Below are 15,847 nucleotides of genomic sequence, written 5' to 3'. Positions count from 1 at the left end.
CTCTCTAAAATCACGTCACACACCAATGCTTCCTACTGTAGACCATCACCAAGGAATTTGCTCCAACCTTCCCTTGAGTGGTTTCCTCTCCAGCTGAATGTGATAGATTGAAGGTGAAAGCAGGAAGATCAGGAGTTCAAGATGACCCTGGGCTCCATAGAGATTTTGAAGCCAATCCGGGCTATATGAAATCCAGTCCAAATAAATAAGTTAAATCTTCCCCTACCAACTGGAAGAAGGCTGGCTCTGTTTATTTTCCTTAATACTATTTACATTATGTAAGCTACTCCCTAATGATACAGGACCCCTTCTTCACCTTAACCCACATCTCCTAAGCATACCATGCACTCCAGACACATCAATTGAACTCTAAACCAGCTTAGGTCTTGGGCCTAAGTCATTGCACTTGACTCGCATTTGAATCTGCTTGTGTAAGTTCTGACACACTGGTAGAGGCAGAATGCCAGTTTACTAGAACTTCCAAAAACTCCTGCAAATGACAAAAATAAATAAATGATAAATAAATAAACTAATGAAAACAAAGTCTGCTGCACATGCACAGGATTATTATACCTGTTTTATATCAAAGTTGTCTGCAAGAGCACAGGAGGTTTGTCCCTGACCCTCAGGAAGCAGGTAGGAAGCCAGAGAACAGGCATGCACTGTGCATACAGACATGGCCTGGGAGGGAAGGAAACAGCCCGCTGTCCCTTTAGAGGACCTGTAACAGGCAGAGTGGGTGTAACTGTCAGTGGGTACTAATCTAATAACCTTGATATGTAAACTTCATTATACATTTTATAAACAACCACTGGCACTGCTTTTCAAAGGTTGTAGCTATACATAGTTAACAGTTTTTGTTTGTCTGTTTGTCTTTTACTTTTGAATTGTAGCTAAAGAATCTTTTGACACAAAAGGAAATCTGGCTGCTGGTGACTGATATCACCCTTCAAACACAGGATGAAAGGGGTCACTCTCTTCCCAAAACCCTGCCAGTCTATGTAGCCCCCTCCTGTGTGCTAGACCCAGAGGTTGTTGAAGAACTTGCCAGGTCGGAGTCTCACAACTTATTCTTCAGGGATGCTCTTCGAGACGATGGTATGCCGGTTTGTCCTCACTGCCTAGTGCCTGCATGAGACTCCATCCTACTTCACAAAGCCAAGCACACGCAAGTCTAGCCCAGGGATGGAGAAGCCATCTTACTAGCCATAGGCTCAAATTGCTTTCTGCCAATGCCACCTGATAAGCATAGAGAGACACTTATAGTTGGCCACTCCATGACACTTGACAGCACCTGTGCTGACATGGAGACCACCCACAGCCATGGCCTACACATCCCTTTTTTTAAAAAAAAACAAAAGCTAGAAAACATGGTATTTGTTTGCCCTGTAACAAAGGCCTATAGCCTCCAAACATGGGATGCTAAAGCAGGAATATAAGTTAAAAAACAGCCTGCATCACAGTGAGACCCTCTTTCCAAATAAAAAAATGACAATAATAATAATACAGTAGGCTTTAGATCAGTCTATATCTTTTCTTGGGATCAAATACTTAAACTTCTTTTTTCATTTTACTTAGATATTACCTTGAGTACCATAGAATTCACACTTTTCAACTGTATCTGAATATAGTATTTTTGTTCTTTTTCAACTTAGTTCACTGGGGTCTTTAAGATGTATTTCCATATAGACACTTATGGATTGGACATGTCTGACATTAGCAACAGACCAGCCCCTATCTACACCTTTCTTCCTACAGAGCTTGCAGTGGCTCATGAAGGAGGCTGGCTGGAAAATGCATGCTTCCCCTAGTTGCTTAAATAATCTGAAGTGTCGTGTCTCCACGGCAGGTCACATTGTTTGTACTGAGCGGACAGTCCTCCTACCCAAGAAACCTCTCTTGTGTGTACCTTCTGCTTCCTGTGACTTGCCTGGCCCAGTGACACTTGATGAACTAAACTCCTTCACACCTGTCAACTCCATCTGCAGCGTGCAAGGTGGGTAGCCTTCTGACTGGAAGCAGAATTCTGATATCTTACAGCCATGTTATTTTAAATATACTGCAAGTAAGTTTTCTTGTCTATGTTCCAGATGCTGGGTATAGGGAAAGAATAAGAAGAGGGTCTCTTATTGTGGACTTGGAGTCTATATAGAAACATGTAAATCATGCACAAACAGGACCCCAGTGTCTCAAGTGAGACAGAGCAAGATCTAGGAAGGCTCCCTAAAGGCTGGATCCTTTGGCATCTGCAATGGCTCAGCAAATGAAGGTGTTTGCACCCAAACCCAATGACCTGAGTTCAATGTCCATCATAGACAGTGTATAAAGAGTTTCCACAAGTTGTTCCCTGTCCTGAGCATGCATGCAAGTACATGCTTGTGTGTGTATGTATGTGCATGTGTCACACATACACATACACCAAAACTAAATAAATAAATATTTTTAAAAATCTGAATTCTTAAATCAAGATCTGAAAGGTACATCAATGATTAGGACCTATAAAGATAACCAACAGGAGAAAGCTGACATGCCAATGGAGAAGTGTGGATAGGCTTGGATAGAGGAAGGTACCAAGAGGAAGTTAGAGACAGCCAACTGTAAAGAGTATAGTCTGTTGTGCACAGAATTAGGCAGCTTCAATATTGACAGAGTCACAGAGATAACCATGTACACAGAGAGACACACCCTGTGATGATAACAGAGAGTGGTTGAATAAACTAGCTTTGAAGACTTAGGGGCATAGTCAAGATTCCATCTTGAGAGTAGGGAGAGGGCCAAGGCAATAATGCAGTGACCAAGAACTACAGAGAGAACAGGTCACCTGCAAGCTTCCACCTCAGGCCAGTAGAAAACAGTGGAGGTCTGCCCTAATTGGACATAAATATGAGGCAACTTTGAGGGCATGGGTGTGTCTTGCTTGAAACTTTGACTATTTGCTTGTTTGTGCTTTCTGGTGTTATTTAGTGCGTGTTAATTATATGTGGTAATGACTATGATTATGACAGTTTCATATGTATATACATAAAGCATTGTAATAACTCACCACTGCCTTCTCTTTCCTCCTTCACTCCCATTGATCCCTTGTTCGCATGGTTGTTTTGTTTAGAGGTGGTCATGGTTGTATTTTTAATTTTCATTTTTAACCATGTGTACTTACGTGCGACTGTGAGATTTGTGCAGGCACCTCACGATCCAGAGTGTTGGCTCCCCCTGAAGTTAGACAAGACAGTTGTGAGCTGCCCGGCATGGGCGCTGGGACTGAACTCTGCACCGCTGAGCCGTCTCTCTAAATCACTCAATTATAATTTTAATAAGCTTATAAAATAGTTGATTTTTTTGTTTTTGAGGTATGAGGAAAAGATATTTTGGCAGCTGGTTAGATATATGAATCCAGTGATGAAAATAGTATCCATACTTTGTTCTTTAACTCTATGAAAACTATTTCATAATAAAAGTAATGTGTGCACATTGGAGCAGTTCTACAATATACTTGTGCTGCTGTGCCCCACCACCACATACAGGCTTGAAGGAAAGGAAGTGTTGTAGGTAGGGCATCTGTCTGGGGAGCTAGAGGTTCCTACAGGGACAGCTCCTCTGCCAGCACACATGTAAGATGACTCAGCACTTTCTTAGCTGTCATCTCCAGTTTCTATAAAAAAGAATTTCAGGGGCCCAGGTCTGTGTTTTGTGGGTTTTAGTTTTGTGACATTCTAGAAGTGGATCCCAGGGTTTTGCTGCTATTTATCATATACTATACCCCTGAGCTACATCTCCAGCCCTCATGAGCTTGTTGAAACCTTTACATGCTTCATGGCTCACTTATTCAAAGTGTTTTAATATGCTCACAAAATTATAAAAGCATCACTATCACCTTGGAGCAAAACCAGCAAACAAAACCCTAGCACATGCTTTCTCCCACACCTTTAGCAAGCCATCGGTCTGCTTTCTGCATCTGTGAATTGCCTGCTCTGGACTGTTTGCCATTGGTGATGACTTGAGACAGGATCTCTTGTAGCCCGTGAAGTCCTGACCCTCTGGCCTCTTTGCCCTGGGTGTGGGTGGCAGTTGCAGACATTTACCTCCATACCTACTTTGTTTGGTTGTTGTGTGTCTTTAGTGTGCCTGTGTAAGTGCCCACACATTCTCTGTGTCCTACATGCATGCCTGGACCTGTGAAGGTCAGAAGAACTAGGTATCCTGGAACTGGAATTGTAGTAGTTTTGAGCCACTTGATATGGTTGCTGAGAACTAAATCTAGGTCCTTAGTGAGATGAGCAAGTACTCATAACCAGACTCATCTCTCCAGTCATTAGTTGCTATTCATTTGAATAAAATTTCCTACTGTGGTCTAAGCTGTCCTACAACTCACTGTGTTATGCAGGGTAGCCTTGAATTTGAAATCATACTAGCTCAGCCTTCTGATTACAAACCAGCATGCTCAGCTGCAAACTTATATTTTTATCTCATCATTATCCTCATGTGTGTGTGCATGCGTACATCATCGTCATCTTCATGATGCATATAGGTATACACATGTGGAGATCAATTCTGTGAAGTTAGTTTTCTCCATCTTTATGAATGTACGTGTAATGAAACTCTGGACATACATCAGACTTGAATGGCACTTAACCATATTGAGGCATCTCCTTGGCCTGACTTCTGTTTCTCGGATGATTGAGTGTGCTTTATGATCCCGGATATGGTCTTTTGATGTGCATTTTCTCTCTAAACATAAGAATGCATTTTCCTGATATTGCATGAAAATGTCAGATAATGTCAGTTCAGTCCTGTCAATCAATGGAGCTGTCAGTGCAGCACCCCCAATCTTTCTTCTGCTGTATCTGTCCCTCACAGTCAACAGGCAGGAGTGTTGCTTTGGGGTTATACTCGTGAATTTATTCTTACAAGTTCCATCGCTTTGTTTCATGTATTTTCTTAAATTTTGTTTTGTTTTATGACTTACCCAGGACTTTTTATGTAGACTATTCTAGCCTTGAGAGCTGCCTGTGTCTACTTCCCAAGTGCTGGGATTACGACACACCCCTGGCTCATTATGTATTTTGATGCACTGTTGGACGCATACACATTAATGAGTGTTATTAATAATTACTTAATTATTTTCAGTCCCAATAATGTACAGTACTCTGATGTTTACCCTGTCTGAAATTAAAATTATGGCAGCATTCTCTCACTAGTTTTAGCATTGTGGCTGCTTTGTTCTCCCCTTTATGTTTAATTCACCTGTGTTTTTATATGTAATGGAAGTTTCTCTTAGATAAATATAGTTGTTCTTGTCTTGGAGTTTCTGGTATATACTTAACAAAACTCAGATCAGCTCTCATGTGGAATTGCGGTCCTATTTCCTAGCCAAGCGTGTTGGTTCATGCTCAAAGTCTGCACTTGAGAAGCAGATATTAAAATCACCCTAAGAGAGAGCAACCTGACCCACATTAGCTAGTCAGGGCTATAGCAAAACTTTGTCTGGGAAGCAAGCTTGTGGGCACACTAAGTTACAGTCACTATTGTCTACTTGTGAGCACACCCAGTTATTTCACTACTGTTTCTTTAACCTCTCATAAGGTATAAGTATTGAATACATAATTGTTATTGTCATTTTTTAAACTATTAAATCAACAGTAGCTTATTTGTTGATTTAGACTTTCACAGATGATATTTTTCCTACAGACCTACATTTCCAACATGTTCCTTCCATCTTAACATTCTCTAGTAACATTCACAAGTGAGTTTCCTCTGTTTCCTGGCCAGCTCTGAAGTTGTCCTGGAGGCCTGAGCTTAGATAAGCCCAGTGTGTAGACACGTCATGGAGCAGAGTCCTGCAGAGTCCCTGTACGAGAAAGCAGAATAGCAAAGATTGGCTCAAAGATTGGTTCTACCTGCCAGGAGGGATGCCCTCAGCTAAGACCCTCCAGCTACCCAGGTGACCGGAAGGCAGATTCACAGACTGCTGGGTCCATACTACTCTGTGTCAGCGGTGCCCCTTTCGGGCTCTTCCTTGTATTCCCTGTTGCCTCCAAACCCAAAGGTTCTTGGATATGACTTATTCTTGGAGTGGTTGTTTCTTCCAGTCCACCCTTTGGAAGCCTTTTCTAAATAAATTAATAGCTAATCTGTATCCCAAGCCTATTTGTGAGAGATTCCTGCATATCAGACAGAGTAAATAAAGCCTCAGTGAGTACAGGAGATGAAGCAGGTTTTTTCTTTCAGTGCTCATGTAAAATAATGTTTGGATACCCAGCTGTCTCTCAAATCTGTCAGAAAGTCTGTCTGATGGTTTCTAAGGTTTACAAACTCAACTGAAATAAATTTCTTCAGCTTGTGCCTGATTCTCTAATTTGAAGGAACTTACTTAATCCCACATAACCAGAAGGGCTGGTGATACCCTCAGATACCCTAGAATAAAAAGGAACTTTGCTTAGGGAAGGCAGGTGGGTCTTTGAGGAGGGGCATGAGTATGATAAAAATGCATGGTGCGGAGTCTTCAAGTAGCCAATAAATGACGAGAAAGATGTTACTACTTCCATCCATTTGACCCACTTTTGATTATATTTATAAAGACAGTGTTGTTAGTTGAAGCAGGTTCTTCAGAATTAAGACATCCTCATTTTTAAGTCATTCAGGTTATCATCACATGAATGTATTTTAATAAACCATGCCTTCTAGTTCCCATAATTCTGTTGCACTGTCTGTATATCTTGTTTCCTAATGCTTGTTCTAGTGGAGAAAGACATTATGCTTCAAAATGAGACTGAAAACAGGGAATATACCTGTTATATAACTATATATATAGCTTGCTGCATGCTAGGCTTGGTCCCCAGTACACAAACAAAAGAAGGAAAAGAGAAGAAATGGAGGTGCCTTTAGAAACTCAGTCACTTCTTACATTTTCTTTTACTGTTGAATAGACTGTAATTCAACAAGGATGGCCAGAAGTAGACAAGTTCATTCAGATGGCAGTTGCATGTTCCACATCAGGGAAACCATCTTCATCTCCCGTGTCCTCCCTGCCTTCCATGTGCCATCAGCCTACAGACTAACTCATGCCCAGACCCCTGAGTGAGCTTCTGTGCTGTGTTCTCCAGAGGCTGTTCCAACTGCGGATGTGAGAGCCTGTACCAGTTTTGTCTCTCAGACCCTCGTATCCCATACATCACACACACATTTATTGATTGAATGGATCATAAATGTTTTGTCAAAAAACGTATGGTGTGTGTGTATGTGTGTATGTGTATGCGCACCTATGTATCTGACTGGGCAATTTTCTACCTGTGCCCAAAAGATTTGGCTTGTTCTCCAATTAGCTCATAATTTAATTACCCATCTGTTCTGTTCTGTTCTGTTCTATTCTATTCTGACACATAGTTAGTCACCTCTCCTCAGGTTCATGTGATCTTCTTGCTCAGAATTGGGGCAAATTCCCTATCTCCCCTCACCGCCACCCCCACAATACACGAGAGCACATTCACCTTACTCTATCCCAGAATTCCAGTCGCTCTTCCAGATGTTCCACCTTCTAATCCTGGCTTCACTCATTTTCCATAGGCTTTTTTTGTTTGTTTGTTTGTTTGTTTTCTTTTCTTTATTTCTTGGACTTCATACAGTCTGTGAGTTGTTTCTGGGGGAGTGCAAGCCTCTAGGGTTAGCATCCCACTATCAGTGACTGCATATTATGTCTGTTCTTTTGTGACTGGGTTATCTCACTCAGGATGATCTTCTCTAGATGCAGCCATTTTCTTAAGAATTTGGTTAAGTCATTGTTTCTGGTGGCTGAGTAGTATTCCATTGTGTATATGTACCACAATTTTTGTATCCATTCGTCTTCTGAAGGACATCTGGGTTCCTTCCAGCTTCTGGCTATTATAAATAGAGCCACTATGAACATTGTGGTGCATATATCTTTGTTGTGTATTAAAGTGTCTCTGGGGTATATTCCATAGGCTTTTTATTGATGGTTGATGCTTCCATACAATCTATGAAAGTCTCTGTGTTTTGAGGAGTGGATAGTCATGTACACGCCATTGTTCATGCACAGAGGCCACAGGAGGATGCCATGTGTCCTGTTTTATTAGTGTCCACCTTACTCATGTGAGACAGGGAGCTTACTGAACCTGAAGCCAAGAAACCCAAGTGACCCCCGTCTCTGTCATTGCGGGTCATGCACATCTGTTTTTTTATGAGTGTGAGAGATTGGCTCTTACTTCCTCATGTTTGCACAGTGAGCACTTTTTACCCCTTGGGCCATCTTCCCAGACCTGTAACTACATGTACATATTTATTTATTTATTTTGGTTTTTTGAGACAAGCTTTCTCTGTGTGGCCCTGACTATCCTAGAACTTGCCCTGTAGACCAGGATGGCTTTGAATTCAAAACTCAAAGATCTGCCTCTCTCTGCATCCCAAGTGCTGGGATTAAAGCTGTTTGCCACCATACCCAGCTATACATTCTTAATCACAATAACCAAGTAAGGCAGAAAAATCATATTTAATAAAGGGAAGTAACTAATAGTATATCTACTTCTCTGTTCCTGTGTAAGAAGCAGTGCAGAGACAAGCAGTTTCAGAAGCCACGGTACTGGTCAGTGATGACTTTGGCCTTTCTTCTTACTGGGCTTAGGTGCTGTGGTTGATGTAGATGAGAATACTTCATGGCCTGTGTGTGACCAGTGTGGTAATGGGAGATTGAAACCAAAGCCAGAAGATGGGTAAGGATGCCTGAAACCCCTGGGGCCCAAAGGACATGGTAGTAACCCATCCTACAATTTGCTACCCTTTATGTGGGTTTCCCAAGCACAGAAGGGAACCCACTCTGCTAGGCTGCAGCTAGAGGCTGCAGTGCTGCTTTGTGGGTTTTCCTAATGGAGAAACCAGTTGTAGTTCTGGCCTTAAAGATGGAAAACTGAAATGTGTCCTTAGCACCTTCATTATTAGAAGAAGAAGAAGGAAAATGTAAACAGGTAAGACAGACTGTATGGCATAGCCTGGGAGTCCTGCAGACTTTCCCAGGGGACAGGGTGGCTTTCAGTAGACCTGTCTGCCCACATTTGTCTTAGTTATAGATTCTTTGTTGCTGTAATGAAACACCATGACCAAAAACAAGTTGGGGAGGAAAGGGTTTATTTTGTTTATACATTATATTCCATCTTTGGATGAAGTCAGGACAGGAAATCAAGCAGGACAAGAATGTGGAGGCAGGAGCTGATGCAATAGCCATGGAGGGGTGCTGCTCACTGGCTTGCTCCCCATAGTTTGCTCAGCCTGCTTTCTTATGGAACCCAAAACCACCAGCCCAGAGATGGTGCCATTATCAGTGGACTTGCCCCTTCTCACCAGTCACTAAGAACCTTACTGCCTACAGCTGGATCTTAGGAGGCATTTTTCTTGATTGAGGTTCTAAGCTTCCAGATGACTCTAGGTTGTATCAAGTTGTTCTAAAACTGTCCAGCACGGTGCTGGTACCATTCGTTTCTCTGGAGTGACTCTCTACCTCCCGGTGAACTTTGTCATATGACAGACCAAAATGTGTCATTATTACTTGTTTGCTTCTTAGAACCAAAGAACAGGAACTGGAGAGATGGCTCAGCAGTTAAGAGCACTGGCTTCTCTTTCAGAGAACCTACATGGCAGCTCAGAGTTGTCTATTTCAGTTCCAAGGAATCCAGTGCCCTTTTCTGGTTTCTTCAAGCACCAGGAGTGTATAAGATGGACAGAGTACATACAGGCAGAACATCCGTATACATAAAAATAAGGTTTAAAAAGAAGCATTAAGCAAATATCTTCCTGATGCCTATGGTTATTGGCCCTGTGAATACACAAGTTATTTCTGGACCATGTCACAGAGGCAGGGTGTGTGTGAGAGCAGTGTGGGAGTGGGGACACCAGGGCAGATGAGCAAGCTTGACCTGCCAGCAGGGGGGGAATTCACTCCTCTGCCCTCCTTGAAGGTCTGGCCTTCACTTCCTGGAAGACTACCTTCCCCCCATATTCCTCATGAATAATGCCTCTTTTGTGTACCCAAGGCCCCCTTAGCAGCTTCCAACTGTTAAGCCATCAGAAAGCCCAGTTCCTGGCTACTCTTGATGAGTCCCAACAATTTAATTCTCTCACTGAAAGTCTAAAGAAATCTCTTTGCTTTGGAAGTCTTCTGACACGTGCGCCCTGGTGCTTCTGTCCTTAAGTGCCTTTCACAGCGGAGGCTCCTTCTGCTGCCAGGACTGTCCCCAACTAGTCCTGTCACCTCTTCAAAAGAGGTACCTGCATGTCTTTCTGGACTGTCCCACGAGACCTGAGAGTACCGTGAAGGTGAAGGTAGGAAAGAGCCTGGAGCTCATGTTTGAGTGCATGTTTCTACTCTCTGAACAGCAAGGTTGAGGCTGGAGCTGGGCTACTAGTGTGGTGTTTTGTTCACCGTGTGACAAAGTGTGTATGCCAGTTAGGGTATGTGGAAAGAGCTCCTCAGTTATGGGAGAAATGGGAGTCACCTATCTTGGTTTGTCTATACATTGTCCTGCTTAACTTAATGCCCCAAGACTTGCTCAACAGAGGAGGGAGACAGCTTAGATTCAGTGTTCCTCCTCAGATAGGAAGAGCTTAGTGAGCACTTGTCACTTGGTGGAATGTCATTGATCCTTCTTCCCTGTCACTGCAGCTGTTGGAGAGCAGTATCTCTTTACTTCTGATGTCTGCTGCTTCCAAGGATGGGGTGAGTACGGGGCCCAGCCTGAGTAAGCCCTTTGTTCTTGAATCTGCGTGAGGTTGTCCCTGAAGGCAGACCCCTTCTGTATATTCATTTACAACAGATCCTAGTGTAATACAATGCCACTTATGCACTAAAGCATACCCGCCTTGCCGCTGCCACTCACCCATGGTACAACAGCAGGGGCAGAGACATTCCTCCTAGAAATGAGAGATACTGGAAATCTTCCTTCTTGGCTTTTGTTATAGCCTGGAGACCAGAGAGTCCTTCTTCATGACCTCCCAGTCACAAAATGGAATTGCTAGAGACATGCTTTTTTATTACATATATTTATTTGTGTATTTATTGGTGTGTGTATATATGTGCGTGTGCGTGCGCATGTGTGTATCAGTATGTACATGCCACAAAACACACGTAGAGGACAACTTGTAGGAATCAGGTCTGTCTTGCCCTGTGGTTCCCAGAGGTTGTATGAACTCAGGTCACCAGGCCTGATGACTAGAAACTTTACCTGCCAAACCATCTTGCTGGGCCTGAGGCATACTTAGTTTTTACTGATGTATCTGAACTCTGCATGACTGGATTATTATTGTTATTTCTCAGAGCTTTGGTGTTGCCTTCTTTAGAATACTATAGCAAGATTTAGTAAACTGTGGCATGTGTCTCCAAGAAAAGAATTCTGAAAGTTGGTCCTCAGAGCAGGACTTCTGTCCCTTGAAATGGCACTTACCTTGTAAAAGCCACTCAAGGACGCTGCAGAGAGCTGGGGGTATGGCTCAGTTGTGGAGCACCTAATTCACATGCACTGGGCCTCAGACCAGAAGTTCAAGATCACTCTTAACTACATAGCAAGTCTGAGGCCAGCCCTTGGCTACATGAGACTGTCTATAAACAAATGCACTATAGGTAATTTATGGAATTGATAACCTAGAACCAAGGCTAAGGCTGTCAGAGTTTAGATGAAATTGGACACCACATAAATAAGCGGTGAGGGTTATTGGTCTGAGCTGTGGTTCTCAGCCCTGACTTTACAAGGTGCCTCAGTTTCTGTCTCCCTGGTATAAAGCACACCATCTTTAAAGCTCTTTGGTGGCCTTGACCTCTGACCTAGAATTTTCACCTGAGCTGTGGCTGACACTGTCACTGTTTCCGAATAAAAGAGTCATGCTTTGACACCAAGTTAGAAACACTGAAGCTGATGTTTTCCTTTAGTCACCATGGCCTAAGAATCAAGCCCACTGCATTACTGATATAGTCCTCACTGTCACCATCTCCATAAGGGACCCACCAGAGTAGCTCTTAACTCTGCAGAAGGGAACAGTTGGTAGTTGGTAGTCAGCCAGGTAGGAAACCATAGGGCAGGGACTTGAACTCACAGTGTTTAAAGGCGAGTAGGGAGCAGTATCTGTAGGCTGACATAAGATGGGGACACGACCAAGGAGAACACCAAAACTGGGAGCTGGAGCTTTCCAGTGATGTCGGTGCTCAGCTGGGTGCTTTACAGAGGAGGACCAGGGTTTTCTAAGAACACATTCTCTGTGGAGACAGTGGATGGAAAGCCCTGCTTGGATGAATAACAGACGAACCCAACCTCCCGATGCGAACAAACACCCACACTCTGATCCACGTGCATAGAGGCTGATGTCTGTTCTCTGACTCAGTAGCCACCACAGCACTGATGGGGCCTCTGTAAGTTAATGTCTCTATGGGGACCAGACACTGGGAACATTGGCAGAAATCCTCCCTTCTTTCACTCCTGCTGGCTGAGGTTGTTTCTGCAACATACTTCTCACGCAGAATAGAATGCTCTGGTAGCTGAAAACCTGCTGATCGGGCTTTTAAAAGGCATGTTGTCATGTATTCCTGTGTGTGGAGGTACAGGTATTCATGCACCTTGGACACACGAGTCTCCTTGGACACTGGCTATACTGTGTGTGTGTGTGTGTATGTCTTTGTGCAGGACACCAGCTGCACATACATATACACTGACCTGTGTGTGTACTTGTACATACATGTGCACAGATATTGTAAAATGACAAAGAGGCCATAGCTCTTGGTGTCACCTTTGTAGGTGCTCTAGTTTCACAAACCACTTGGAAAATGGAGCACACTTTAGCAAGCTACCCTCGGCTCTGCTCACAGTGACGACTAGCAGGACCTTCACCCCTGACCTGGGGTGGAGCAGAGCCTAACAAAAGACAGCAGTCAGAGGCTTATGTGCAGACACAGCTGCAAGTCACCCACTCTGGATTCTGTGGCTCTTCTGGGTGAGAATGCACATCCACAAAATGCAGAGAATCAAATTAGGGTCTCCGTAAAAACCATGCTCAGTTCTCTGGAGCAAATGTACTGTTTCTGGTTAAGATTCATGGAGGTTCAAATGTATGTTTACTTTGGTCACACTGAATGAGAAAGCAGTGGGATTAACTGTTGTTCTTGCTTTCTACTGGTTACATTACAGTGATGTAGGGTTGAAAGCTGTTCCTTCAACTTTCAGAAAAGGCACACATATATTCTATCTAGAAACAAGATCAACATGGGGTGGCCCAGCAGAATGGTTCTTGCCTAGCATGCCGAAAGACTTGGGTTCTATCCCATCACTCCGTTTTTCCCAAAAAGACATGAAATAAATACTTAAAATCAGATAGACACATGTTTATATATGTAGATACATATCCATATGGATAGTGCATGATTTGCTAGTGTCAGTGTTTTAAATTCACCACGTTGATGTCCCCAAAATACATGATTTATGAGTATAAAACATGAGTTTTAGTCCACTCATAGGTGATAGAACGAAACCCTACACTTTACATTAAAGGGTTTTCACAACTACATAAATGTGAACTGGGCATGGTGTTTACACCTGTAACCCAGCACCTGAGAGGTGAGGCGGGGGAATCAGGAATTCAAAGTTGTCCTCGGCTACATAACAAACTTTAGGTCAGCCTGAGCTACATCCCATGGGACCTTACTCAAAAGAAAACAAAAAATTCATACTTTTGCCAGAGAAGAACATGGAAATGTGGGGTCATCACTCTCACACTTACACACGCATTGGCACACTTACACACGCACTGGTTAAGGAAAATAGTAAGAGGCGCTCAAGAATTTCTCAGTTGCCCCTCTTTGCCATCCTTTCCTGACGCTCTCTCCAGATCTCACTGTCAGGCAGACTGTGAGCTTGTCATCCATCTGGCAAACCTAAGAGAAGTGCCTGTGAAGTATCCAGTCTTCCTCTCTGAACTAGCAGTTCTAATCTTTCACATCAGGCTACCGAACCAAACCGTAGATCTTGTTCATTTGCAAAGTATTAAGTAAGCTACATTGGGAAATTGACTCAGCATATGTCATTCTCACATCCCAAAATGATCCTGACAATTCCCCTGTAAAACAAAGCTTCCAGTAGGTTCTACATCGACATTCTCCATACAGTCCCTTCTGGGCTTTGTTGGGGTTCATCTCTGCTCCCCTGGGCATCAGCTGGTACCCTCAAGGCAGGACTGCAGCCACAGTCTCCCCAGCCAGAGATATTGGCCCAACTTCCTCACAGGCACTGACTGAGCTGGCCATCTTTCCTAACTGAGCTTAAGACATCTCTATGGGGGCTGGAGGGATGGCTCAGTGGTTAAGAGCACTGACTGTTCTTCCAGAGGTCCTGAGTTCAAATCCACCATGTGGTTGCTGGCTCACAACCATCTGTAATGGGATCTGATGCCCTCTTCTGGTGTGTCTGGAATTTTATAAATATTTTTTTTTAAAAAGACATCTGCTTCCCTTCCACTGCACTGTATCCCAGACATAATTTTAGACATATCAGTACATCTATCCCAGACCTGGGAGCAGACTATGAGCATGGACAGAATGCCCTTAGGACCCAAAGCTGTGTTGGTTACAGTCACTGCCCCCTCCAGCTCTCCATCTCCTGGGCCATGGGTGGCCTGAGTTCCTTGTCCAAAGGCAGGCTGTGGTGTCCATCACACTCCGCACTATCACCTTCTGTGGTCTCCTCCTCAAGCTTGCACTTTTATTTTTAGCCCTCCCCTCACTGAAAATACTCTGCAGCTAGATTCATAAAAGCCTAGCCAGGGCACAGCCACACCAGGGACAGACCCTGCTGCCCAGTACCCATGTCTCAGTCTGGAGATGAAATTCTCCCAAGATTTAACTGTGGATAAAACCTCTAGTCATGCTACCACAGAAGAAGAAGAAATGTTTACCCCAGTGTAACTCAAGAAATGGAATCCAGTTGAACAGGGAAGTTTGGGGCAAGCACCAGGAAATCCTTTGACCAGAAGTGTTGCTAGATTGGGGAAGTGTCCCCAAAGGAAGTGGGAGACGTGTGTAAGCCAAAAGCCCTGCCCCCATGGAAGAACAGCACTTCCTCTGCATATTGTCTTCCAAATCCTGTCTAGGCCAGTTTATCCTGGCAGCCACTAAAACACTGAGACTCAACTGTCATAATAAAGTAGTTCATTTGCTGTAATAAGGGGGATTTTTATAACCCCCACCCCTCAAAAGCCTTTTCCATTGGATGGAAGGTTGCAGCTTGTGGAAGGAAGGGCCTTTGTCTTGGCTGTGGCTCTGTTGGAAACAATGTCCAGGAATCCAGGACTGTTTGCTTTAACCAGAATGCTTCCCTCACTGCAGAGTTACGAAGTGGAGAGCATCCTGGGGAAGGAGATGGGACCTTTACTCTGCTTTGTCCAGTCCGTCACTACACAGCAGCCCAGCTGCGTCACTCTGGAAGAGATTGAGCTTCTGAGGACAGCCAGAGCCACTGCTGCTCAGCCTCCTCCCTGACATCTGTGCGATTGGCAGTGAGACAGGGGCTTGATCTGGGGAGTGTTAACTCTATAGTGTTTTCATGGGTTTAAATTTAGTGAGTTTCTTTCTTTCTTTCTTTCTTTTCTGGTAAAGAATAATAGGATTGATCGTTTTGTAAATTAAAATTCAAAATACCTCTATTACATCTTATTGTTATTTTTTTTTTTTTACTTTCCTACAAGTTTCAGGACATTTCTTTGAGTGTTCCTCATGTCTTCTATGTCTTCATTTGGAACCACTTAGGCACTATTATTGACTTATTAGGAAATGTGCTTCATTGTAACTTTAAAGTATTTACAATTTATCGCT

General features: G+C 43.4%; 1 protein-coding gene across 1 annotated transcript in view; it reads left to right on the top strand.

Moving 5' to 3' along the window:
- The window catches only part of SPIDR (scaffold protein involved in DNA repair), a gene marked incomplete at its 5' end in the record, with an annotated part of 232,876 nt that extends 217,029 nt beyond the window's left edge, over positions 1–15,847 (top strand). The window contains 6 exons of the mRNA XM_080919387.1: positions 894–1,098; positions 1,850–1,996; positions 8,633–8,720; positions 10,206–10,323; positions 10,664–10,717; positions 15,362–15,847. Coding sequence (XP_080775513.1) covers positions 894–1,098; positions 1,850–1,996; positions 8,633–8,720; positions 10,206–10,323; positions 10,664–10,717; positions 15,362–15,514 — 765 coding nt within the window. The 3' untranslated portion in view covers positions 15,515–15,847. The remainder of the gene's footprint in view (positions 1–893; positions 1,099–1,849; positions 1,997–8,632; positions 8,721–10,205; positions 10,324–10,663; positions 10,718–15,361) is intronic.

This window comes from Micromys minutus (assembly GCF_963924665.1).
Source record: "Micromys minutus genome assembly, chromosome: 7".
Classification (NCBI taxonomy): domain Eukaryota; kingdom Metazoa; phylum Chordata; class Mammalia; order Rodentia; family Muridae; genus Micromys; species Micromys minutus.
Note: the sequence above shows the minus strand (reverse complement) of the source record. Positions and strands in the feature narration are given on the sequence as shown.